This window comes from Phallusia mammillata, chromosome 1 (assembly GCF_965637545.1).
Source record: "Phallusia mammillata chromosome 1, kaPhaMamm4.hap1.1, whole genome shotgun sequence".
NCBI lineage: Eukaryota > Metazoa > Chordata > Ascidiacea > Phlebobranchia > Ascidiidae > Phallusia > Phallusia mammillata.
The window spans coordinates 26,174,339-26,202,326 of NC_137252.1; the positions used below are offsets into that span (position 1 = coordinate 26,174,339).

General features: G+C 36.1%; 3 protein-coding genes across 6 annotated transcripts; 1 reads left to right on the forward strand and 2 right to left on the reverse strand.

The window, feature by feature from the left end:
* The first annotated feature begins 6,478 nt into the window (after positions 1 to 6,478).
* On the forward strand, positions 6,479 to 11,766 carry LOC145234735 (uncharacterized). The gene is made up of 5 exons (XM_080099463.1): positions 6,479 to 6,733; positions 7,504 to 7,634; positions 10,040 to 10,121; positions 10,242 to 10,354; positions 10,501 to 11,766. Exons 1-5 carry the CDS (start codon positions 6,719 to 6,721, stop codon positions 10,748 to 10,750), a joined length of 591 nt encoding a protein of 196 aa, XP_079955589.1. The 5' UTR covers positions 6,479 to 6,718; the 3' UTR covers positions 10,751 to 11,766.
* A 5,194-nt stretch (positions 11,767 to 16,960) lies between these two features.
* On the reverse strand, positions 16,961 to 20,618 carry LOC145230374 (interferon regulatory factor 6-like). Its single transcript, XM_080095799.1, has 7 exons — positions 20,395 to 20,618; positions 19,904 to 20,087; positions 19,411 to 19,494; positions 19,254 to 19,297; positions 18,733 to 18,838; positions 18,519 to 18,638; positions 16,961 to 18,156 (listed from the first exon to the last, which is right to left on the reverse strand). Exons 1-7 carry the CDS (start codon positions 20,581 to 20,583, stop codon positions 17,525 to 17,527), a joined length of 1,359 nt encoding a protein of 452 aa, XP_079951925.1. The 5' UTR covers positions 20,584 to 20,618; the 3' UTR covers positions 16,961 to 17,524.
* A 1,061-nt stretch (positions 20,619 to 21,679) lies between these two features.
* LOC145237089 (uncharacterized) lies at positions 21,680 to 27,868 on the reverse strand. 4 transcript variants are annotated; one of them, XM_080099854.1, is made up of 9 exons: positions 27,729 to 27,868; positions 26,284 to 27,321; positions 25,613 to 25,853; positions 25,264 to 25,450; positions 25,069 to 25,155; positions 24,802 to 24,857; positions 24,222 to 24,498; positions 23,854 to 23,970; positions 21,680 to 23,584 (listed from the first exon to the last, which is right to left on the reverse strand). In XM_080099854.1, exons 3-9 carry the CDS (start codon positions 25,847 to 25,849, stop codon positions 22,962 to 22,964), a joined length of 1,584 nt encoding a protein of 527 aa, XP_079955980.1. In that variant the 5' UTR covers positions 25,850 to 25,853; positions 26,284 to 27,321; positions 27,729 to 27,868; the 3' UTR covers positions 21,680 to 22,961. The 4 variants fall into 4 exon arrangements, with proteins under 4 accessions (XP_079955980.1, XP_079955955.1, XP_079955972.1 ...); XM_080099829.1 differs by having other exon boundaries at positions 24,222 to 24,501; XM_080099846.1 differs by lacking the exon at positions 26,284 to 27,321 and having other exon boundaries at positions 24,222 to 24,501.
* Between the last annotated feature and the right edge of the window lie 120 nt (positions 27,869 to 27,988).

Sequence of the window (27,988 nt, forward strand, 5' to 3'; positions counted from 1 at the left end):
CTCGCCCAGTTAGTTGTTTATTTATGTTTACGGCGCAGCGGTAGCAAAATTGATCAAATCCAAGATTACCTGCAGACAGTCAACAAAGAATCACTTGTCGCCCATATTTCAACAGTTATTACTATATCCAATTCGATAAAGGTTACGGGTTGAATTTGGGTGTTGCTGACAAACATATTGCCAAATTTTGAGACTTTTATGGCTATCGCTTTTCGGGAGTGTCCACGGTATTTTTTGCAAACTAAAAGTTGCAAAAACATCACTAAAGTGGAATGTGCTGCTAATATTTGTCTATGAGGTAATTGTTCACCATTGCAGTAAGATTTTTTTCTTAAACATTGCATTCGATTGTACTACAACGTGAAACAAACTTTCGACCTTTTCTAAACGAACCTTAGCGCACCAAATTTTATGAAAAATGCCATATAAAGTAAATCTTTAAAGAGCTAGGTTTCAGTGCTAACTTTGGCAGTGGCCGATAAAATTCCAGTGCTCGGTTATACACAGCAATGATGTGGTCGATTTTTATTGCTGTTTATCAGCAAACTTTTTGTGATTTGTTGAATAGTGGTGGAAATTTTTGCGGGTAATTGCACCAAAATATGATACTGCGTTGTGGCCATTTGGTATCTGCACTCAACACATGTGTGTTAACATAAAAGCTAAGGACTTCAAAGATAAGACACTTGACCATAGTGGTGTCCAATAATTGCATTTTTAGGCGGATTACGAAACATTTAGATGAAAGGTGAATCAGACGGTTTGGGTTCGAACCTCACCGAAATGCCATATGTTTTACTGTTAAACTATATACGGGTTAAACAGGAAGTTGTTCTTAGAGAAAAGTGCAAAACTATTTTTGTGACTTAAGTTAACTGACAATGTCTCACGTCCAGTTTTGACAACAAATTTACAAGTTATTTTGTGACGCAATGAAGAAAGCCGTTCTTGAGGCTCGGGTTTTATTTTTTACTGACGTTATCGTGGGGAAAAATTGTGAGCTATATCATGCTAAACACATATATTATACGATAATTTCGAACCTCTGACATCACAAGTTTGCATCATCGCTCATTACGTATCAATTCCTTATCAGGACAAATTTGGAAAACGGGTCATATATAAAACCCAATGTACACGATTTTGCATGTAGAAGTTAGGTTTTTGTGATGTTTGCAAATATAATGGTTCAAAATTGCGCTTTTTTAAATTTTAGTTCTTTGAAATACGTGTTATATCTGTCCATTGCTTTCAAGCGCCCATACATACTTTTTATTTATTCAGGAAAAATTGCACGTTTATAGAAAGCAATGGCCGGTATGCGGTTTTGCCATCCAACATGCCGCATATGGCATAAGCACAGGAGCAGCTCCTGCAGCCAAAACCGTCAGACGTAGTCGGAACTAAAAACAAACCTTTCTCAATACATCGGGGCCTCTGCAACGTAGAGGTTGCGTAATTATACCTGAGAGCGTTAGGAGTTTGCATTTTGGCTTGCCGGAAACGAGTGTCATGACACAACCGGTCATGAAACACTTTAGATTTCGAAGTGTTCCAAGCGAAGTGCAATTATTGGCCAAGAAATGCTTGCGAAAACGACAGTAAACAAATTTAGAACCGGAAGATGTGGGTGGTCATGGAATGCTCAACCGGCAAAGCAAAGGACATCGAAACTCCAATTTGCACTACACTTACTTCCATAAAGTACACATAATTTAAATTCAAATTATTTACTTTCGTATATTATCCCAACGGCCACGAAGGGAACGGACGCAATAATTCAGTCCATTAAAACATTTTTTAGTTAGGAAACTGGTAACACCGTAATGAACCGTTAATCTAACTTATAAAATCGGGGGCAACACCATCCTACTACCGAAACCGTAAATATCTATACCTTTAATTTCGCAATGAAAAATACGTCAGTTCGACGTCAATGGGGCCTAAAATAGTCAGATTAAAAATGATATTTTTTATTCATGTGGTCAAACGACAGCACCGCTAAAACAAAAACGTTTGTTTATGCGAGCCGGTTTAGCCAATAATGCTACACGATTTTGCGTTTTCCGTAGACCTACGTTGCATACAAATCGCAGTTCGCCATCCTGGCCAAACATCATCACGTTAAGCCGAGACGTGACGAAACGCATCGCCGGAAGGTAAGCCGCAACTACGCTGTCGTCACAACACCGATGATGAACCGGAGTGCTTAGAATTCGAAACGCATTCCAAACCGTTGTTTCTCATTACACCGCTGTAGTAGCCTACTGACTTTCAATTTTAAAGCAAAACAATTTATTAGTGATTCCGGAGTGTTTTTTGCAACATTTCGTTTCGTTGTGTAAACAATAGAAACTAGAATGACAAAACCTTCTTAAATAACCTAACGCGTTTTGACTAAAGATTAACCTCGATTTTGTTTAATAAAGTAAAATTTAAAAACCTGTTTTGTGGGCTAATAGACAGCGATGTTGTTAGAATGCATAGCAAAAAATATTTCAGATTACCATTATTTATTAGAAATAATTCTTTTCGTGCCTAATTAAGTGTTTGTATTAAAACAATGAATAATTCTACTTTCTACAATATAATACCAGCTGTCATAGCTTCTAAAGTAAAAAATGATTATTCTGGTAAAAACTAACAATACGTGCACAATGCAAGGTGGGTAAATATTATTTGTTTTTGCAAACATGCGATGTTTATGTGACACATCATCCAAATAACCACTGTAAAACACACAACTTACTAAAATCGTCTGATTTCGCATTTATGTTTCTAAGAAAATTATGCAAACAAAAAAGTGTTACCTCACTTACTTCATCACACAAAATCCAGTCAATCTCAATCAGTTTTGCAGACGATAGACGACAACTTTCCTAAAAAACACACATCACAGACATCCACAACGGGAAGTTTTTTTGCTACTAAGGTAGTTTTGTTAAAAAACAATATTATATAATAATGGGTATCTCCACCTACAAGTTTACGCGACATGAGGAAAGTCTTTGTATTCATATTAACTGTCGGGACAATGCGTGGGCACAAAAAAGCAAACTAACTTCTATCAAGTTGTAGCCTGCGTACGATTCGTCATTCGTGACGTTTTTTGTCGCGTGTCGGTTTGAATTTTACTAAATTTGAGACTCTATATCCTATACACCTTAACAAAGTAAACATGTCACTTTTTGCATGTATGCGAAGATCGAAACTGTGGTAACACTTTTTTGTTTACCAAGTTCTGTACTTTCTTCTTACACGTCCAATGATAACAATCACAGTCTCCAAAAATGCAAAACAACATTTCATCATTCGATTTTTTTTCCAATTTCAAGATATCCTAAAAATTGTTACAAGTTTACACAAAACCAATTGCTGATAATTAAATTTGCATTTTTGAATTTATGTCATTTTTCATGTTCTGTGAACTTAGATAAAGTTAGACGAAGCAAAAGAAAAATGAAAAGTCTCCAATCAGCTACTCGCGCCTGATGACAAAACACTTTGGCGACCTTTAACTGGTAAAGGTTCCACGAACTGTTTGTTACAATAAAATTGGGGTTTCACTAAACAGTTACAAATCAAGCACATTTCAGAATATTAAAAAAAAAGGAATAGGGGAATTTTTTTTCATAAATTTCTAGATACCAAATGCCTTGCCTATAAACAGAATGAATCTGACAAAGGTAAAATATTTCGCACAAAGTTGGCAACAGTATCATTCTAACTTCCAACTGTCTCGAATATTCTGCGAAAAAAATTGTCATAGTGAAGAATCCAATATTGTCGATTCATTGTTTAGGAAATAATCTTTTCAAAAGTAACTTTTCAAAAATTTATTTTATAGTTTTAACAAAGTGTTTCGGATTATTAAAGAGAATTTTTAAAGGCACTAATACTTTAAAGGATGTCCGAAACCGCCAGGTTGTTACAAGTAAATAAGGTCGTGGTGATCAGATAATTACTATTAGTGACAAACTTAATGGCAAGTGCTGGGATGGAACATGGCATAGAAACTCTGCCATCCTTGTTCATTTACATTTCCGTTCACACGCTTCAGAATCTATTACCACCCGTAAACGATACTGTATTGGATTAGATTGAATGTGTAAGGGTCGTTTGCATAACCTTGAATATTTAAATAGTACTTCCTGAAAAAAGGGTAAATTTATTCGGAATTGACCCTACGACTTGAAACGAAACATGTTACAAGAAGGTAAAAGTTACTTGCTTAAATTTAAAATGAAACCTGAAGCAAATATGCACAACATTTTCACCAAATTTTTACCACATTAATAACAGTAATTTGTTTTAAATATACTTCTAGACTTACGGACTTGAGTTAACTTTAACAATGACAACTTTAGACAAAAAAAAGTGTTTCATACGACAACAAAACGAAACAGAATAAAGTTGTTCGTATGACAATTTGTTCATTTCGATATTTTGTTCTGGTCACGCTCCTAAAAGAAAACATGTGCTAGTGCAAAAGAGTTTCTAATTTCTTTGCCACTGTTCGCGTATACTAATAAAATTAGTCAAGACGATCCCAAAACTTTATTATATTCAAGGCCCCTTTCCTAAGGCGCCTTGTGCGGCGCGCCGACTGCAATTTTTATCGAGCCTGGTTCTGGTGCCGATATTTTTAATTTGTTCCGGTCTGATCGAAATAGTTTTTCGGTATTTCGGTGCTATAGTGTCTCTCTTTGTGGTGTTTGCCACAAAATACTCTTTACGCGAACAAAGTAAAGTACGTAAGTTGCAACACCCAACAATTATTGTGGGGAGTTTATTACGTCAAACAACATTTAAAAATATCAGAGAACTTCAGCCTAAAACATCTTTATAGTAAGTTAGTATTTATTGTGTTTATGTCGAACAAAGCCAAACTTTAATCAGCTCTTCATGCACAGAATAAAATACCGAGAAAATAGCGTTTTATTGCCCTGTTCCTGTATTTGAATATTATTTATTTTGATATTTCGTTCCGGTAATTAGACCAAAATTTATTTAATTCGTTAAGATATATCGTTCCGTACTGACATGAAGCACTGAAAAAAGCTTTTATGACGCTTTGAACTTTATTTTCAGTACACTCTACGTTGCTTGCCAAACAAGAATAACAAAAATCAACAAAAAATTGTGTTGTGACTAAACACCCACGTGAACAATGCCTCTGAGTCGTCATGCATAGGGCGTGCACTGAATGGGGTAAATTTATACCTGATGTAATATACGCGTGTGATTAGTAGCAAAATTAAGGGACCATTACTCATGCAATTTCTGCCTGCAACCGCTCTTGAGTAAATGACGTTCAAGAAACATAAATGCTGCATAAATGTGCCGTAGATAGGGGTCGTTCAGCCCCCGATGAACAAATTCACAGAAAAAGTGATTGTAGGGTTTTTCGGGGCAACAAAATACGGTTGCTTATGAGAGGTTGGAAATACCTTGCACGCCAACTTGTAGCAAATTTAGGAATTATGTAAATCTTTACTTGCTTGAAATGCAGGAACGAAATTCCGTTTATGGGCACTTTAGGGACGAAATTGTCATATTTGCGTAAAATACAAAAACTTGCTCTTCACGTTGCGATCTCGTGAATAAGATATTAAGTCGAAAAATTTAAATTTCAAACGCGCGGAAACCAAGCAATCCAGGGATCCCATGTAATTTGCATGTCAACATTGATGTAATGACACGAGGTTTGACACAGTAGTTTGTTCCTGGCTGGTCGTTTGCATTAACATGGAATATTCACGCGAAATTGGCAATTGTTACACCCACAGTGCAATCGACGCAGCAGCCATTGATAAAAAATTTAATCATTAAAATCAATCTGCCGGATGGCGATTGTCAAATTATTGAGTAGTTAAGACGGAGGAAGCACACCCTTTGTAGACAATCGAAACTGTTGGGTTTATCGATTTAGACGAGAGGTTCTTATGCGGATAGAGGCGCGTTTTTGCATAAAAGCACCTTAAATCGTTCGTAAAATTGACTATGTAAATATCATCTTTTAAGTGAAACAATTTAATGGACTTCTGCTCCGACGTATAGTATTATGCATTTTTTTTCAACCTATTAAACGTAACCACCATTCAAAATGAACTGATGTTGTACTATGTTCAAATAGACAGATTAAAATAGTATAGCAAAAATATCGGCATTCAAAATCGCAACTAATGGTCAAATAGACCGACAAAAAACTCTATGGCGTCATCTTAACCTTGTGACAACATTGCACGCTTCGGGGGACTGTGGCAGTGACAAAATACATAATGGTTTGTTTTACTTCGACAAATTACCGCGTTGGAAGAGAGAAGAGATAAAAAACTGCTCCCTTGTATTTAAAATTCGGCTAAGTCCGAAGGCGCCGTGGAAAAAAAGCACTGAAAATTGCCGCGGGGTATTTGGAGAGTGACAGGCCAAAGAATGGCATGGATTCCACGAGCGTAGCAGAGCCATTGTGGGGCTCTGAACCAAGGGAGGAAACGGACAATTAGGTGGTCACGTGGTTCGACCGATTAACGGCGGCAACATGTTAGTTTCGATGAAGGCAGGTAGCCGAGCAACCGATCGAGGGTATATAAAGAGGCGCGTGCGAAAGTGGAGGGCATAAGTCGCAACGAGCCCCAACATAGAAACAGTGTACAAGGGTTAACAAAGACAATTTTACTTTGATCAATCAGTATCTTTGCCGAAGAGAAGCAACAACATGTCAACTTGCAAGGTAATATTTTGTCAAGAATTGCGTGAAGTTAAGGCGATTTCCCACTCGCACTACAAAGTGGGCATGTACAGTTTAGCGGTCTGTGCAAAGTGGCCAAGCAATTCGCATGTTCTACAAAACTATTGGATGCTTTAAGAAATGAACTGGCTATTTGGCATAGTTACAACTTCAATAGAAAACAATAAATTTAAATATTTGCGTAATACGTTTTCTAAAACGTTTCGCAAAGATTGAAGTATAATGTTACATACGTTTTTTTTTGTAAAAATGCTTTAGAATTTTGTCGCGTAAAACAAGTCATATAAAGCATTTTACAGTCTCTCTAATCAAACATCATTGCTGCAAATGAAATGATACGGAAAACAATAATTGCAAATTCCCCCACTGACAACAACACGGTTGATAGTGGAATTTGCATATTTTAACAAGCGTGTAATGAGAATGGTTGGACAGGCAATTCGCTCTGCCTCCTTAAAGCTAAAAGTTAAATTTACGTCATCGCACGTAAGGACAGTATATAAGAATTTCGTCCTAAGAACCTCGGTCATTAGACCTTTGGAAGCTTGTTTGTTCGTCGCTGATGAACAGTCAAGCATGAGCAAAAGACGCCTTGAAAGTGTACTTTAGAATGGCAATATATGCCAGTTAAATGTTTACAGACGGTTTCGCTAACTTAAAATCAGTGGTTTAGGTAAAGTTTTCCGAAATCTTCTTGTTGTGGTTAGGAAATGTATTATTAACGAACTAATGAAGAACAACTTTGTTTTCAGACAACCATATTTCGTTTTGTGCCTTTGTGTCTGGTCGCATTGACCCAGTTGGTCGGATCTACATCCATCTACCGGAACCCTCACAGAAGCCACCACACTGCACCATCTGTACCGAACGATTTTCCAGAAAGGTTAGCAACGTGTTCAATTGTCGTAAATTCTGGTCATGTTTTTTCAGCCCTTACTGCTAACAATTTATTTAAAGGGACTGTATAGTTAAGAACAATGAAGATGGTTGTTTATGATGTAAAAAAAGGGTCAATGTAAAATCCATTTTGGACAAAATGAAGCCGAAGAATAGTGTAAAAATCCAGGTCATGTGTTTTTGAATTACACATGTGGGAAACAAACCAATGGCAATTTTAGTAACTACAAAACATGGAAAAAATTATTTCCAGCAGAAACACGGCCTGCCTAATGTATGAAACATGTCAATAGCAAGAGTCTGAAACACTATGAAAAATTATGTTTATCTTTTGTCTGTATATTGTCTATTCAACTTAAAATGAATTCTTTATTAAAATTAATTTAGTCAGGGCGATACCATACTAAACTCAGAGAGGCGGAAAATTTAGAAAAATAAACGAATGACTATTTACTATTTCGGCATGCTGTTTGCAGTAATTGACTCGATTATAAAAATGGGGCGAGTGTCAGGTTTAATTATACTGCAATAAAAATTGTTTCATTAGTTTATGCACTGCACATAAGACTAGTTTTGGTTGAACAGATTGACATAAACCACTAAATTTTCTGGCACAAACTGGTGAGGTCGGCGGCCATTTTGTTTTTTGATCCTAATCGTTAAAGTTTCTCGTTACAAATTACTTTGTGCGAAAAATATCCTACAGTTAAAATTACGATATAAAACATTAGGAATACTTAACAAGCGAATTAGGCTGATTGAAAATGTTACATTTTAGGAGCTTAATAGGTTATAAACCAGATGTGTAGAAGTTTAACTAAATATAACAGAATAAAAAACAGTTAAAACAACGCAAAGCATACACCAACAAAAGATATCATTGCTAATAAATTGTGTGACAATTAATATTTAATTCCATCTGCCTTCCTTAATTAAACACAATCAACTTGTTGAATTTACTTACAGCTTTGTCCTTTTTCATAGGACCAGCTATTCGTCTTAATATTCCATAGTCCTTTTCATAGTCCTTATTCCATAGTGCTGAAGCAACAAATTAATTCCAGTAGTGTGTCTATATTCGGTGTGACTTCCCACCTTTTAAAGGACCTAAACTATACAAAAATAGTTCGTCATCTGGAATTGGGACTTTCCAAATACGTCAGCGCTGAAAATTTTAGACAAGGGAAACCAGTGCTTATGCTAAAACGCAATCGTTTCAGTTCAAGTTTAGTTTTAGTTCGTCACTTGTGTATAAGTTATGCAAAGATGATCTATAAATTTCGCGGAAATTTTACGTCGCTGGTTTCACGATTTAACGTTGGGACTTTTCGACATGTGTTTTTGTAGTCATGCAAATTCACCTGCAGTACACAACTGAAACAGTAGTAAAAATATTTAAGTGTAACAAAAACCGCCATTTTTGTTTAGATTTCCCAAAGTGAAGCCGCATGTTGAAGCTAAAAGGCTCAAAAATACTATACACTAAAATCGATTAAACTGAATAAGTTCAGTCTGATATTATTATTCACCATTCAGTGGGATTTTACCGCATGGAAATGCAACAGTGACTCATAAATCGACACGCGAACAGTTTTATTTCGTGCCAAGTGTCGGTTAGAACTGTGGGCCTCTCAAAAACTTCCATCTGGTGTCATTTTTTAGAAAACCGCTTGACTTGCGTGTAAATTTGTGGGCTTACAAACCACCTTATGTACATGTGCGTCAGAAAATCGTTAAATGCGAAATTTGTAGTTTAAAGGGCGAAAGTAAGGGTTTTCATTGCAGTTACATTGGAGAGTAAACCAATTTTGCCGATTTGCGCTTCTAAAATGGCCTAACTATTTGACGCAAAAAAGGATTAGAAAAACAATGCTATGGTATTGCAGTGACCTAAAATAAGTTTCGTAAACATTTGAAAAAAGTCCCAAGAAAAATAACACTGCTAAATCGTTGCTGGTAAAAACGGCTCCAGTTCATCAAGCGTTTCGGGTCGGCCATTTTTTTCTTCGGGCACTTCCAACAAATTTGAAAAATCATAAGAACTGTAGCGTTGAAGCTTGGAAAGTAGGTCAAAAAGGCAACTTTTTTTCTGAGAACTAAATATTCGTTTGTTTGAGAGTCCAACGCAGGCGTGCAATTATTAAAGGTTAATTTGCTGTTTCAGAATTTCCAGCGTCGAATGCAGGTCGTAATTTGTCACGTTTTACAGCACCACTGTTAAACACCTGTTCTGTCTGTGTCAGTAGCCAAGTTCTGGGCAATGAAACATCGATAATTCGAAAAAAAAACATCCAAAGATAATTTTTGGATGTCCATTTATAGTTTAAATTTAAACACTTCAAGAATTGCTTCCCCTGTTAACAGTTTCAAACTTGCAACCTTATTTTACAGTATTAAGCAGCAAGTACGCGACAGCTGGACTCTTGACGACGCCATCGAATGGCCAACAACAACGCCACAAACGGCTGCACCGGTACGACGATGTAAAAACGTATAATTTTGCCATCATTTAGCTGCTAAACGTTCCATATTTTTGAGTAAAAAATACCATATAATTAGAAGCATAAATATAACAGAGCTTCTTGCTCAACAGTCATCTGAGTGCATAAAAGACACCATGGAATGTCCATATATCAGCGAAATCAATCAATTAAACCTACCTCGCCCAAGCACTAACATGCTCAGCACTTCTCCATGGAAATATGTGTAAGTTTCTGCGCCAATATAATTAAACATTTAAAGAACAATACACAATTGTGTAATTTAAATTATCAGGAAATACAAATTTCGTGGAAGCAACACTACAAAACCTTTATATTATCAAAACAACAATATTCTTTTTGAACATGCAGGCAAAACGTCGACCCCAATCGTTACCCGCGACGCATTAACGAAGCATGTTGCGTTTGCATGTACTGTGTCAGCTACAACGCGGGAATTCCACAGGAAAGCGGTGATAATTACGTAAGCGTGGCTATCAAAGCCCACATACAGGTCGCCATAAGAAACGGAACCGATTATGTTCTGGTTAGGAAGGAAATTGCACGCGGCTGTACATGCTCCCAGGTTCATGTGGACCTTTACGGTGGGCAAACAGTCTAACAAGGCAGTGTTGTGCTGTTAACAAAAATTACATCAAGTTCGATCGTCCAAAATTGCAAGGATTTGTTTTTTATCTATTTATTTGCATGTGATCGCACGTATATATCTTGCTTTGTCCAAAATCGTTTGGTTTTTTGTTTGTTTGATACGTGTGATTAATCTTTTGTGTGCCTTACGTCCTGTAGGTAACGTGCGTTTTGCTAAGACACTGTTCGCAACTTAAACTATCTTTGCTATGTATAAACCAGATCTGTCACATACACCATATCTGCTGAGTGCGTTTGACACTTTCACTACTTTAGTTTATTTTCCTTTTATGATTTCCGTTTACTTTGTTTATTCTACGTGTTGTAAGTAGACCCGTGTGGCCCATGTGCAATATTTTGCCGTTCTTTGTTATATTTTGCCTTGTTCACGACAAGCCTAAAATAATGTGTTAAAATATAAACTTCAGCGCGTTTGCAGTTCAACTAAACAACTTGTGTAACAGTAATACTTTCCATCAAATGGTTTAACGTGATACGCGAGTAACTTTTCTCAATAAAGTGACGAGAAAATAACAAACAAAAATTGGCCAAAATGCCCCTTTGCGAGTTTTGATTACAGTGTTTTAATGAGTCAAGTTGCACATGTCAAAGTTGGCGGTAACTGCCGATGGTATCCTATGTAAGGCGCATTATGCGTCGTGTCGTTTATGCACACAGTGTGGCGCGTGCGACCGTATTTGTATCTGTACAAATAATTGAGAATCGGTCGGGCTTTATCCAGTCGTGATTTCTTATTTGTGAGCACCGATCTTCGGTCGATTCACACTAAATCCCCCGTTCGTGTTTGTATGTAAATTCGCACATTTTCATAATCTTCAAATCGAAATCGCGTCTGTATTGTGGTGTCTCACGCTTTTCACACGTGTGCCCGATTTTTGAGATCTTTATTTCGCAAAATTCATTATTTTCTTTCTTTGCACTCAATGCGTTACGCTTTTGTTGTTCTAATATGAAGTCGTACATTCGTTTGTGCAATTAAAATAATAAACGATTCAAGATTTCAGCCTAACTTAATGTTGCAGCAGTTAAAATTTAAATACATATAAAATTATAAAATTAAACAACAAACAAAAACAAACGTGGAATTGTTCAAAAGTGCCAAGACGCCACTGTTTGTTGGTTTTGAAATTGAAGTGCATTGAGACCCATTTTACAACCCGTTAGTGACTACTTAAAACAGTTAAACCCGGGTTTTAAGCGGGACCTATATTTTAGCATGATTCTTCACAAAACAAATCACAGCCCAAACTGGACTGTACTTCTGTTTGGCCCATAGGGTAAGGTTTGGCAGGCATTTAAAAAAAAACAATACACACCGTGTGTGCATGCAAGTACGCGCAAATAAAAGGAAAATGCTAAGCAAATGTGGTAGAGATTTAAACCAGGACAAACTTTGGCCATTTTTTTATATTTCAACTCGACCCAACAACACTTACAACCCTGACATATTCGTGCAGTTTTGTACTTTAAATTGTCTATCATGCACAGAAATCGAAGTAATAAAACGTTTGGAAGTTTAGATGTTTGAGGTTTACCACTGACACTTTTCGACCACCACAACTCCCAAGCCACGCCTTAACATGTAGTTTAATGTCTTGTCGGCCTTTGCGCACAGTATTAAACTTGTCAGACATACACTTGCCAAATCAAATGCGGTTTATCGAAAGAAGGTTGCGCTTTTCTCCAGTGATCCTGTTTAGTATGAAAAAATACACTTTTTGCTGCGATTTGTCTCAACACAAGAAGACACCAAGTTTTTTTTATGTTTTTATAAATTTCCCTAATATAACCGCACCAGACTGGTAAACAGGAGACAAAAAACTGATTTAAATATAGGCGTGTGAGAGAATCGGCTGTACATTGTTTGCCGAACCAGGACCGTCATCAGTAGCAAATATTGTGGCTGTGAAACACTAAAACAACTCGCCAGGGCAAATTAAAGAGAGAAACTGGGATCGTCATTTACGGAAAGCGAAACCATTGATTTTTGCCACTAAATTTCAACATGTTAATGTCTGCAAATATTTGCACGACGAAAAGGAAAATTAGGCACAAAGATTTGAAAGGTTATTTGTCTCTGTCATCTTTTAGATGAACGGTAATCTATCGTTGTCCAAACTGTATGAGGTTTGAAAGCTGTTTCAATTTGTCTTCACAATGTTGAAAGTGATTCTTAATGGTGATGTTTTGAATATTCGGTTTGCCGAATTCATTCGGCCGAATCGGCGATTTTTACAAAGATTCGGTTTCGGCCGAATAATAATTTGTTGCGATTCATTCGAAACTGAATTTTTCACAAACACAAACTTGAAGCGTAAAACGTGTCTTTTCTGCTATTTTACCCATCGTTTTACCCACAATTGATTGACAATCATGGCTTTTGCAACCTTAAGGCCTACCAGGGTAAAATAATTTTAAAAAAAATGTATTCTGTTGCGTGTGAATATTCGGTTTAGGCCTAACCAATATTAGGCTGACTTGGTATATCTTTAGTTCTTCTTAACTGCGACTTTTATTTGATCGCTATTAGCCATATTTGGAACGTGTCACTTCAGCAAAAGCGCCAATTTGCGGTATGGTCTCATTGGCATTAATGTATGTCAAGTTTCTTGAAATAAGTGATAACTCAATGTGCATTTCGTAGCTACGTGTAGAGTCGGTTTGAAATGGCTTATTACTAATAATGTAATATGTTTCTAAAATCATCAAGGCAAATTTTGCGCTCCTAAACTCTCAAAGATTAACCTTGCCTAAATGTATGCAACGAAATTATATGAAATAATAGTGTTAATTTACTCATGAACCAGGTAATAAGAATTTAATTACAACCGTCAAAACAATAAACATTCCGAAAAAGCACTGCATGCATTGAAGAAAGTCCTTTCAAAAGGAAACTTTGAATACAACCAGCTATCACAATTTACGGCAATTAGGCACGAGTTGTGAACTAAGCTTTTAAACTTTCCGAAACACCTTTAATTTCCGAAACAAAGCCAATCAAGTTACGTAACCCATGTTCTGTTGTCGACCAACCCTTTCCCCCAGGTGCCAGTCGCCCGGCAGCACAGCTTAAAGCTTAACACGTTATAACCCGCGGTTAGCTGTGACCGCTTTTTGACACCCAACCAATGCTAATAAACTATTTTTACCCAATTATTATCCGGACAAATAACAACCTCACGCCCAGTTAACGTTGAAACTTAGGGAACTAGCACCCAAACGACAACCGCGTATCACCGTTCGTCTTTCATGAATAGCCTGGTTACAGACTACCGTCCAAGGACATTGTCACGGCCGATCATAATTGCCATGCTATTATGACCCGACCTGCCAAAATATTTTCTCCCAATTAGTGGACGCATAAAACGGATGACATTAGGCCTACAGAAAATCAAATTTCAAATCGTAAACTAAATACATACAAGTTAATAAATATTACAGCTTTAGGGCCAAAATACTTAGAACATAAACTATTCTAGGAACCTGTATATTACAGTTGTTGTATACCAGAAAGAAAACAAATATATAGGGAATAGGCTATTGCTGCCAGACATAATATCAAGTTTATAGGAATAAAAATACTTGCCAGAAGAGCTGTACAAACTTGAGGAAGAAAATAAGTTTTTAAAACAGGTTCCTGCTAACAAGAATTAGCCTTACACTAACTACTATACCAACGTTAATCACAATTGCCAGACAGAAAAAAATCACAATATCTAGTATTCACGAACTTACCTCCAATCCAAGTACACCACACAACACTTGTTTCTTCTAATTTTCACAGTTAAAATCGTAATAATAAACTAGCAAGAGCGTGCAGCATGCATGCTTCGATGAAATAAAAAGTTGTTACTTGCCTGTTATCTAAAAGAATGAAGACAATAAAATGCATTGTTATGTCACAGTGAGTGAACATCATAGGAGAAACAAGAGCATCAAGCAGACGAGGTGTTTCTCATAAAGACGTGAAATGAAGCATAAAAAGGTGAAACTTTTAATGGTAAGTTTTCACGTACATTTGTGTTCTTAATTTCTTTTTCCATTGTAATTTGAGAACCATTTTAAAATGATGCAATTACTGTTAACTTGGACATGTTTGCTTTCCTAGACAGATTTTTGACGCAAGTCTTTGGAGGTTTCTTTTTAATTAGCGTGCAGTTGCACTTTGCTTTGTCATGTAACAAATCATTCAATGTAAAAAATCAAACTTTATTGTTGGTGGAAACTTAACCATTCCAAGCTTGTGACACGTTTTAAATGTCTGTGTATAAGTCGAGCTTTTTCAAAATATTTGATCTTAGCACACTATAATCAGTAATCTATTGCAGTGCTTTTCGATCTTTTTTTGGTAAAGTTGCTGTGACGAATTCATGCACCCTGTTTAGGTAAACTGAGATAAAAAGCGGTATGAAAAATCGTTATTCATGTCATCTTGTCAATTAACTCCAAGCATATATTCGCGAATTTTCTATGAAACATCGGCGAAAAAAACAACACTCGATATCCTACCATCACCCGAATGTAACACAGCCGCTATCAAACTAGACAAGGGGATAAACCATTCAAAAAGCTTACCTGGGTTATGCATAAGTTGAAACCTACATCTTTTTTCTAATATCTTGAAAGCCAAATATTAATGGTTCATTAAAAGTTTGTGAGCACCCTTGTATACCTTTTCGCACTGGTGCACCCCATGCATATTTTACATCTATTGTTCAAACCTGGTAATTCACAAAATCTATTCAAAAATGCGCAGTGATGCTTTCGCTAGGCTTCATGCAAAAGCAAACTATTCAAGTCACTTAATGTTATTTTTCAAAACTATAAATCAGTAGATCATTGGACTTGTTTACAGGTCAAGTCAGGCCATTGCTATTCGTATATTTGGCCTAGTTAGGCGATTGCTTTTCGTAGATACAGGCCATATTCGTAGATTGTGTAGTTTAGAGTAGCCCTGAAAGTTCTCTCAGACCACTTACCCAAAAGGATTTGTGCTGTAAACTGAATTGCGTTATCTTATGGAAACATTATCTTAAGGTCAGTCAGTCACGAATGACTTTGCTACGAATGACTCTAGCTTGTGACAGTAGGCTACATTCTTTGCAAGAAAATAAGTTTAACGTTTAAACTCAAATGCACCAAAATCTTTGCAAGATGATTTTTTTTTTATCTTACTACACCTCGTTAAAACTATTTTATAAAAAAAGCAGTAAATCTGTCCAAAGTGCAGGAAGCCATATTGTTTTTATATAACACGTTAAAGTGCTTGTACATTTTTTCTGTGCTTATGTAGAAAAACGTTGGGATGTAAATCTGTGGTCACAATTTTTATTTATGACAGCTAACAAAATGTTATTATTGTTACTAAAAAAATACTAAAAATTTTCATTTTTTGCTAATACCAGATTTTCAAAACCAGCACCGCCTTTCAAAAAAAGATTTTGCTAAATGCTAACATAGCTAATTTTAAAAAATTTTACAGAGCTTCTGGGACATTTTCAAACTTTTTTGTTTCGGATAGCAACGCCGATTTCCTTTTCTGAAGACTAAAAAATAAAACAAATAATTGAACAACCGTTTGAGGTCGCGCAGGAGCCAAACTATTTCACTTACCATGCTTCGCAACCTTGCTCACATACCTGGGAATTCCCCATACTCAAAAGCTTAATATCGCTTCCACCCGCCATTTTTCGAGCGCACTTGTTGCACCATTCCGATAAAATTTCGCAACTGAGTCTATAAAGGATCAATTACTTTTGTATTGACTGCCAGGGCGAAACAAGCGTTTTGCCGAACATGTTCAGAAGCGTTTGGAGCAACGTACGTTCCGAACGCTATTAGTTCGGTTGTCGAAGCTAGTTCGAAAGAAACTAAGCAGAACCGCGTGGTTAGTGAAATGAAACTTTTCTGTAACTTCTATTCTAAACAAAAAAACACATATTAATGGTGAAAATAACGGCCCAAATATACGTAAAAAGCGACATGGTTTATTTTTCAAACGTTTCGGCAAATGCTCATGCTATCATCAGTGTTGGAATGTTGATAGGTTTGTATTTAAAACATCCCTAGTTTGTGTGTATGCTTCTTTCCATTTTCACTTAAGTTGCAGATTTTTTTACTAAACAAAATCCTACTTTCTGCCTGAGGCAATGCGAACAAAATATATTTTTCTTGCAATTTTAATGAAAAACTCAAATACACGTTAGTACTTATGACACCAGCAATAAAATACACTATGCTGTGTTTTCGGACTAACAAACAACGTTTTGCTTATCGTGCAAACGCAAATTAAGAAAATCAAGTATCAGTTTTTGTTGAAATAGTAGGGTAACAGAACAAACATTATCATGAACAACAAATTTACCATGAACATTAATAGGACAAGAAAATACAATAACAAATACACTGTACTATGTACACGTTCACATCACATCGGTACTAGTTTGTGCCACACGTGTCATGTACTTTATATCTAAAACATAGTTTCTAGAAAAAACACGGTCGTACAGCTTGGAAATTTTCAACTCTTATGGCTAACAAGTTTGTAAAATAGTAAAAAGTGTTATAATTAACCCAACGAAAGTGGGTCCAATAAAATTTTGCTGCAGTTAGTAGTAATTGCATAAAATGCAAAAAATAACGACCTAAGGCGTGCTTTGTATAAAATGAACTACACCATGATGGAAAACATTACACGGCAACAGATTTACCACAGCTAATACAGTTGCTAATCAATGCGAAGAAGCTTGTCGAACTCATTCGGAAGACTAAGTACAAGCATTGAATTGTCATCCGATTTGAAAACGGCTTCACTTAATTTTTGGGCAGCAACTGGAGTGATGTTCACCATTACAGGGCATTGTTGTTCTGGAGAACGCGGTTTCGAGCCAATATAGAGTCTAAACTCACAACTTGGACGGCGTTTGCCTTCATGGTGTCGCTGTAACACATCTTTAGCTAATTTTACCCAACATATTAACTGCACTGGGTTTTGGCGATCAAGTCTTATAGGCTCGTTCGATTTTTCCAGGTCGTAATAAAACAATACGCTCTGGGATAGCCTGGTCACCCACAAGTTTGCTTGTTCATCACACTTAATGATGAATCCTTGGTCTGTGCGTTTTAGAATCGTAGAAGTGAGTTCTTCATTGCTTTTGTAGCTTGGCATTCTGTAAGTTGGATAGCTGAAGTATTCGTTCAGATCGTTGAGCGCAATAACAACTTTCTGCCAGTGTTCGTCGCCTTGAAAGATGCGTAAGCCCTCGGAGCAGTCAAGTCTTGCACAGTAATTTTTATCGGGCCACAGTTGTTCCACTCCGTCGTATTTGATTGTAATATCAAACAGAAACATTTCTGTCCCTGAATGTGAAAAAATGTTATCGGATAACTCCTGTAATGCAACAAATAGCTTAGGTACAGCAAATCCTCGTGGATAAATGACCCAAAAACTTCAAAGTGGCACCGAAATTTTGTGCGATTATAGCAATCCTAAACGGAACTGGTTTTAAAAAACCTATAAGTCCTCGCATCAAAAAAATGTTTTGCACTCCTGATAGACAAGTAAACAGCCAGTGTTAGGTGAATGTGCACACAATTTAAACGTCTTGCTACAAAGGCATCTATTTAGGATTTAGATGCTTTCTTTGTGGTATTTTAAGGTAACATACCAACTATAAGTAGGCTAAATCAAGTACAGAAACAACAAGTGTAATTGTACTTACTAGTGATGCTATATTCCTGAACCAAGAAATTTAGGAACTTTTTGGATTGGGAAGGGTTGTCATGTAGTTCGCTTGAACGTTCGCCCTCCGTTGACATTGGCACCTTGTTGGTTGAAAAAGCTTTTCAAAAAAATGTATGGTTATACAACTCGCTTTTGCCTGTCAGAAGCTGGGCATACAAATGTAAAGTAACGCCCTAAAGCATGCTGCCCACCCTTTGCTGAATTGATCATCAAAGCGCTCTTGGCCAAACTGGCATTCGAAAGAATGTCTCCATCAAGGGTGCTGGAAAGATCAGAGTCGCTGTTGTCATTGAATGACTTAGATGAAGTACAGTAAACATGAGTTATAGGAAGTTAAACCGCCGGTTGTTTTACAATGAAATTTTTTTACTGAGTTATTTTGTTAAACGTTGAAACCGACTGTGTGTTTTTTTCTAACAAAATATTAATCGGAAGAAAAATCGAAAAAGAATTTTTTGGGGATTAACATATTCACAAATATTGCCAACCAAAGATGTTTTATGCTAAAAAAGAAAATATATTTTCAGCTACAGACAGTTTGTGTTTACCTGGGAAGAATATTGAGAAGTTTTAGCAATTAATACAAAATTACTGGCAAAACCAAACCATATTCATAAAATCAAAGGCATATTTTTCTTGTTTTTTGACAGCTATACACAATATATACATTTAGAACAATAATGCTATGGATATTTTTGTTATTTGTATATACCTGCTGTATTTCTTGGCATCCTTGCGAACTGGTAGATGGCTGATCTGCAATCACAATTAAAAAAAAATAATAAAAAATAATAAAAAATAATAAAAAAATAAAAAATCAATTTGTAAAATCAGCAAGCCATAATATTATTGTTTCATCTTTACTTTACCTTGTACTTGTTCAGTCACAGACGATTTTTTTAACTTTTTCTTTTTTTGTTGCTTGTGAGCAATGTGTCTCTTTTTTCTGTTTTCTGCAAACAAACCATTTAGGCAGGTAACAGTTTACAGCTGCAGATAAAAACAATCCTGGACCAAAGAAGTTTAAAGGTAAGAAATGTTGGAGTGATGTGAGCAAAAGTTTTGTAAGGACTTGTAATTAATGTCATGACATTGCAACAAATTGTACTTGAAGTCATGACTGTTTAATCTGAATCTATTCATCAACCACCAATACTGAAGTAAATAATTGAACTTGACATATTATGTTGATATTGACATTGTATACTTAACAGGATTGGAAAATATGTATAAATGTTCCTGTTTAAAATTGGAAGTCATGCTGCATTGCAAACTCAGAAAATAAAGCAGTTGCAAACTTCTATCCAAAACAGATCAACGTTTTAGCTGATATAGCATAAAAAAATAAGCTGCACGTTTTACCTTTAACTTCCTCTGGTTTCAGTACTCGATAAAACCTGTAATTTCCAGTTTGTTGGCTTGTTAAAAATTTATTTACAACTTCCATAAAATCTTCTGATTTGTTCATAAGAGATCGAAAATTTGTTTTGTATTTGCTGTCATAAGGATTTGCTTCATCAAACTTATCTCCATGTTTGGCCCAAGCCTACAAACAAAGATTCTTAAAACACAAAACTGACAAGATGTTTTGTACATAATTTCTTTGAACTGTACTAAATTTATAGGGATGACAATCTTAGTGCTCTCTTATGATATTTAAATAGTTGATTTTACACATAAAGTAAACATCAACCCAGACTAAAATTATTATTATAATAACTGTACTTTTGGTAATGGTGCAGAACGCTTTGTCACCCAAAACAAATTCTTTAAAATTTTTATAAAAAAACTAAAGAAAGGTAACTTACTTGAACTTACACAATAGAAAACTAAATAAAAAGAAGGTTACTTACTTGAAATATTTCCCAGTGTTCCTTCCATGATGGTTGACCCATTTTTGTCCATGGAATCTTGAAATGCTGTTTTTCCCTGTCAATCCATTTCACATCCACAAATGTGTTGTGTTCAACTTTATCAATTAACCATGGTCGAAGAGGTAGTTTGTAGTCTCTATCAAAACTGGCTTCAGTGTGATTACTCATAATTTAACCAATCCTAGTTTCATTAGGAATTACAGTATGCTGACATTTAGAATGTAATAGAATTAGGTTGGTAACATTCTATTAGAATCTAATAGAAGGCTGCAGTTTAATTAACAACTAGACTTAGTGCAAACTTTTAAATTTTGTTGTAACATTTAACACCTCTTAACAGCAAAAATGATTCTTAGAGTTAGTATCTGCATTTTTGTTACAAGTTCCTGTTATTTTGGCATGGCAGTTCATTAAAAATATACAATGTGGGTAATGTCACTGTCAAGTAATATTGGGTCAGTTAGTGCAAAGTTACCAACTCACTCATTTAAATAAGGAAAAACAAACCTTAAACAACAATCAGTAAGCTAAGAGCTAACCATACCTTGTTTAATTAGCCTCATTTAGTACTATGACTTATGTTACTTTAATGTATTTTGGCAACGTTAGCTGTTTCTCGTTATGGTAACCATTCAATTGGCCTGGCTTGCAATACCTACTTCACACAAAGAAAACATCCAACGAACCTTATGGTATAAAAATTTGACGTTGTTTGCTGAGTTGTCGAAACTGTCTTTTCGGTCGTGGGGAATTCCCACAGGGAAGAGCGATTTTGATTTGCCAAACAATTCTGTCACGCGTAAAATCTATTCATGCGCAACGGACTGCAGTTTTTAATTTACATGCATGGAAAAACAAATCTTAACCTACTCGACCACCGTTTGATTTTGTGCTGTAATGAAAATGTGAGAATCCATTGCAATCACACAAATGTTTGCACAATTTGCTGCTACGAAACATTGTAGATAATTTTGATGTTTCTTCTCAATGCGATGTAAACGTCACATTAAATTTAATATTTTCCAGACTTAATTACTTTCTATTTACCCCACATTGTAAATGTTTTAAAAAAGCAAAAACGTGTTATTCTACCTAGTTTTTCAGACGTAGTCTCGACTAGGTTGCTTCGCGCAATAAAATTTATTAAATGAGCAACAAAAGCATACAATCATTTCGATGATTTGGGCCCTGAGTATAACTTGACAAAACTAACTACAATATTTTAAGATTTTCCTGTAACTATTACAAATCACCATAGCAGCAGTACATATTAAATATGTAATTCACACACCCTCTACGTGACGACGTACAACCACAAGAAGCACACACAAAAATAAAATGTGAACTGTATCTTACAACGCCCAACAACTTCAATGCAAAAAGTAAACACAAAATCCAAAAACGATGAAAATCAACGACAAGAATACAAAGTATTACAGAAATCTTCTCATAGACGTGTATTTATACAATGACAGTAATTTAAGCTTCTTTTTACACTTAACTGAATCAAAATGTAGTGTACTTTGTATACAGCCATTGATCAGCATAGAATAAGAACTGCTGGTGTGTTTAGGATATATATCTGTCTTAGGTGATTTTAAAAAAAGGGTGAAATAAAAAACACAAACAATTGGGAATTTTCTGTTCAGATATTAAATTTGTATGCTGACAATTTGAAATAACTGACAGAAGATCGCGTATGTATTGAAATCACAAATGTATTGACAAATGCAAACAAACATAATGTATTACACCAAAAAAACTTTGTACTTTTATGTGATTCTTGCAACGACTACACAACTAAACATGATACCTACATGTACCATATGAAACTAAAAGTTAATAAGGTACGGTTTATTAAAATGCTTATTATCGGTAGTAGCCATTTGATATGCAGCGTAATTTAGATCTAAAACGGCCCACAATGTGAACCAACACATTGAATTGCTTTTATTTTTAGGCAGACGGGCGAGGCATCTTTTTTACGTGACGTGACCCAGGCCACCGTAACTCTTCCTTTAGTGCACCACATTCATTGTTTAGCGCAATACATACAAACTAAATGAGTCAAACAAAACGCTTGGTGTCGATATAGAATGTTAGTTTATCCGTTTGGCAACACATGGTAACAGCCAACAAACAATACAGGTATGCGCAAACGATTTTGAATCATGCTGGGTTAGTAACAAGCGGTGATACACAAACACTACATGTAAAAGATTTTGATACAAAATAACGCTTGACAACATGTGTCATATTTATCGACACAAAATCGGTCAGGTTCACGGATATACTACATTGTGATGCGGATCAACAAACTCTGTTGCGCGTTGCGTGGTTTTAGAAATGTGTTTTGCAACTAAAGGCTTTAATGCAGTCAAGGCTTTTTAGGAAAAGAATAGGTCAAATTGTTTTCAGGAAAAAAAGTGTTTAATCTCAGGAAATAAAGCTTAAACGCATCAAACAGCCAACAACCGGTTATTACATCAACGCATCGTTAAACGATCTAACGTTTTTTGTAAATCGCGTGTTGTGCACTGACCTGCCTACAGCATCCTTAGAAGGTTATCCAGCGAGTTCTGTTGACTGAAAGCCAGCATGGAATTCTGCTCCGAGCCGAACACTGATTCAACAATTTTTAAGGCAGCTGCGGCTGTTATGTTTACCATTACTGGGCACTGTTGACCTGGAGAACGTGGCTTGCAACCAACATAGAGTCGAAATTCGCAACTTGGACGGTTGTGGCCATCATTGCGCCGCCGTAGCACATCTTTTGCTAATTCTAAGCAAGATATTAACTGCACAGGCTTGTAGCGATCAAGCTTAATCGGCTCGTTAGATTTCTGCAGGTCGTAATAAAACAGCACGCTCTGGGACAACCTTGTCACCCACAAGTTGGCTTGATCATCGCATTTAAGAGTAAATCCTTGGTCGGTTCGGGTCAGGATCTCAGATACAGTGGGAGCGTTTCCATGGTACTTGGGCATGACGTATGGTTCGTATTTAAATACCTCCGGAGGCACGGAATGCTGAAAAGCCTCCATGATGGCCCGCTGCATTGGTTCGTCGCCGTAGAAAACGCGCCTCCCGGCGAAACAGTTGAGTTGTTCGTAGGCCATCACATGTCCGTCGTATTTGAATGAGACGTCAAAGAAAAACATGTTGTTCCCTGTGGACAAAACATATGGTCAATACAGCGCTAAATAAATCGTTTTGTTCAAGGTTTTTAACTTTAAACTAAAAACGTGATCGGATTGTAAACCAGCGGCACATCAGCGTTTAAGCAATTATGTAAAACTGTCATATTATTATTAAATAATAAATAACAAGACATTTGTTTTAAAAAAAATCATGTAAACCAATATATTCATAGAAAGGTAAATCAAGCCCTTGATTAAGAATCCATTAAATTACCAGCTCGATATCAATATTACTTACAATCGATGTCGAAGGTTGCAACCAAATCTTTGATGGACATTCTTGCTTGCGGATGGTCAAACGCCGGTTCAGAGCCAATAGACATCGGTGAGTCGTCGTATTTGCTTGCTGCTGGTGCTAAATACACATGGGTTAATTGAAGTTGAGTTTATAATTTAGTTTTTTTGCTGTCATGCAACGTTTAAGAAAAAACGGACTATGCAGTTTTATTTTTGAAAAGATTCATCAGCTTATCAGAGAGATTTTCAAAGTCGTTTTTTTTAAGTCACATAACTGTCATGTCGTTTTTATTGCATTTACTTGAAACGAGTACGTTACAGGACGGCTTTCAAATGATTTTTTAAACAAACATAACGTAAGTTATTTACCGGTTGTGGAGCTAAACATTAAATTGCTCTTCGATAGATTTCCAATAGAAAGGTCTTCGTCTTCTACACCGATGGCCAAGTCAAAATCGTTGTCACAACCATTAGATGTATTTGCAGATGCACGCAAATCGTTGAGTGTACGTTGAAATTGAACGTCGTCCAGTATCGATGAGTTCAAATTCATAGTGATTGGCTGAACAGTGCTCAGATTCTGGTAGATAGGTGTTTGAGGTCCTGGATTTGATTGATCCATATGAAATTGGCCTTGGGGGAACGACTGCTAAATAACAGAAATAGATTTGCAACAGCAGTTTACGAAGCAATTTCCGCCTATTCACTGGCTAATTGTTATGGGCATAAATGCTGATTGTCTTTGTTGAGTCATGCTAGGGGCAAATCCATCATACCAGTAAACAACATTGGGTTTATAAATGCCAACAAACCTCTAAAAGGCAAACAGATACAGCATGTAATATTTTGCCAAAAAGTATTTGATAAATAAATAGTAGTTGACAAAACAACAATGTTACACACAATTGATAGCCTACATGGAGATTTTTCATCAAAATGTTGTGTATACCTGCTGCATAGCTCCCTGAATTGGGTAACTTGTAGTCACTTCATGAGGTGCTGGACCTACAAAGGCAAACATTTACATTGCAATATTCACATAGTTCACTGGGCCATTGTATACATTGTCGTAAAAAAACACTTGGTATGTGATCTTTGTTCCAATAGTCAAGATATTATTTACTCTTAACAATCAATGAAATTGGACTTTATGGCTTTTGTAGGCAACAGATTATATCAAATGGCAGTTTATACACTGCATTTCATCTAAGTTTACCTGCTTGTTGCTTGACATCCTTTATTTTAGGTGGTTTGGTATCATGATGATGTTGACTGCTGCTCTTTTTCTTCAACCTGTTCTTTTCTACAAAAACATCAACTTATGACACAGCATTGATATTAAATTTCTTTAGTATGCCATATTTGCAAATACAGTGATAAAAATGGACTTTTTCCAATGTTTTTCTTTTACCTCGAACCTCTTCCCGTTTTAGAACCCGGTAAATTTTATAGTTTCCAGTCTGCTGAGCCATTGCACTTGAGTCTGGCATTTCCTCAAAATCAACAGATTTGTGCAAAGCACAGCGAAAGTTTCCTTTGAGTTTTTTCTCATCTGGTGGATTTGATTCATCATATTTGTCTTTATGTTTAGCCCATGCCTAGAAAAAAATACTAAATTAAAGGCCCATTTAAAAACACAGTAAATTATGCTTAATGTACATTTTACAATTTTTTTTTCAAACTTCAAATCTTATGAAACATACATTTTTTCAACTAAAAGTATCAGAAAGCAATACAGTTAAAATGACACAATATCTCACTCGAAATATTTCAAAGTGCTCATTCCATTTAGGATGATGTTTCTGTGTCCACGGAATTTTAAAAATTGCTTTCTCTTCATCAATCCATTCGACTCCGACAAAAGCTTTTTGCTCAATTTTGTTAATAAGCCATTGGCGAAGTGGAAGTTTGTATTCCTGTTCAATCTGTGACTTGCTTTGAGGATTCATAATTTGGTTTTTGGAAAACCAAGACTTTAAAACAGCTGATTGAGGCATTTACCTGCAAAAGTACAAATTATTTTGATGAGAAAAAAAACATTTTGTTACTGTCTTTAGTTTTATGCAATGGACATAAATGATCTAGTATAATTTTGCCAACTTTCTGTGATATTGCCTAATAAAGCAATGTTGTAAAACACTTTGAATACAATAATAAAAAGTACAGCATATGATATTGCAGCAATTGTAAGCTAAGTCGGCAACAAAACAGTCATGTACACTAAATGTTGGCACTGTGCACAAATCGACAACTGCAAAACACAAAATTAAAAACAATAATTGTAATTGAAACAATCATAAGCTGATAATAAAACTAAAGTCATTTACACCGTATTGAGGTATTGTGCATCAAAGTTACTGCAAAAACACTCTTGCTTTATCTTATATTGAAAACTTTGAAAAACGAACAAAATATGCAGTGATATACTTACACTAGTGTAAACAAAAATACGATTAAATCTTGTAGGTAGAAAGCCTCAATACAACTAGATCACCAGCCAAAAAATTCAACAACTTATAAAGCGCGAGCGCACGTGAAATGGCCATGTTTCGTGGGCATTCAGCTGCTGTTTGAAAAGTCAACTAGACAACAAACATGACGTCATCCAGTCGAGACTGAGGATTCGACCGAGGGGAACCCCCTTGTGCGGGAGAAGTTTTTTCCTTTTCTTCAGTCAAGCGTTTCCTTGTGGAGAGCGCTATTTTTTAACGGATGTTTTAAATTTACACAAAATTTAAAGACACTATTTTTTCCCTTTGCTTTAAATCGGAACATTTGTTTGGTTTAAGTTTGCAACTATATTAATTAATTTGTGCCTTGGCATTCTAAAATGTTTCTTGTGGTTTGCGCCATTGCATGTCATCATAACATGGTGGAGGTTAGTTTCGGGAGTTCTTAAAAAACAGCATTCAGGGCGGATTCAATGGTTTCGAATAGGGCTGCATCCAAATTTTGTTTAGGTTAGTAAATGAGGATATAGGGCCCCTTATCAAGCCTTAGCCAGCAATTCCATACAACCTTAATCCGCCCCTGATATTAATCATCATATCATATCGGGCTAGTTGTCCGGGCCAAGCTGACTATGCTCCTCCACACCTCCCTGTCCGCCATTGCACCGCTTAGATCTTCGGGCCGAATACCGGCATCCTCGGCCAACTGTTGTATGTATGTCTTGTACGGTCGGCCGGGTCTAGCTCTTCCTTGCGTTGGTGTCCATAAAATCAGATCACTTATCACTTCTACTTTACTTCTGTGGCGATGTCCAGCGAATCTCATCCTCCTTTCTTTTATCACTGATGTTAGTTTAGACAAGTTGCCGTACAGAAGCTTATTGGGTGGATGGGTCTTCCAGTTAATGTTTAAGACGGCACGGAGCATTCTAGTGTATGTCCCATCTAGTTTCTTTTCCAGTTTTTTTGTTAGGGTCCAGGCTGATGATCCATAGAGCAGTACAGTTTCAACCACGGCTCTAAAAAGTTTTTTTTAAGTTGTTCAGACAGCGATGATTCCCAAATAGTTCTTAGCCGATTAAGTGCACGCCAAGCCTTTGCTATTCTAATGAGCACATCTTTTTCTGTCGTGGCAATGCGGCTACCCAGATATTCGAAGTCATCTACCTGCTTGAGAATTGTTCTCTTCAATGTTTCTATTTGCCCCTTTTGATGATAGCAAATATATTCTGTTTTGGTTGCGTTCGTATGCAATCTGATATTAATACATGTTCAATATCAAATGTATCGCCAAATTCTCGTCATTTGGTTGCCTTGTGGTACTAACAGCACGATTTAAAAAATCTTTTTACAAGACAACGTCGTCCGTTTCGCTGACCTGTTTTATGTTATGATCATTATCAAACATCAGTTATAGGCTACTTACCTCACACAAAACATGTTTGTTTTCACAGTTCCTTCAACAATATAATTTGGTGCTGGTAATAGTTTTGCATCAATGTGTAGCTTCGGAATCTATATGGCAACTAAAACAAACAAAAACAAAATCTCTGCAATTACTTAACCAAGACAAGTATTGCTACAAAAAAAGTTTTTGTTAAGTTTTGTAACATCTGCCTTGACATAACCTGCATTGGGACTTTGATTTATCGAAAAAAGCTTGGACGTAGTTCAGATTTTTTTGGA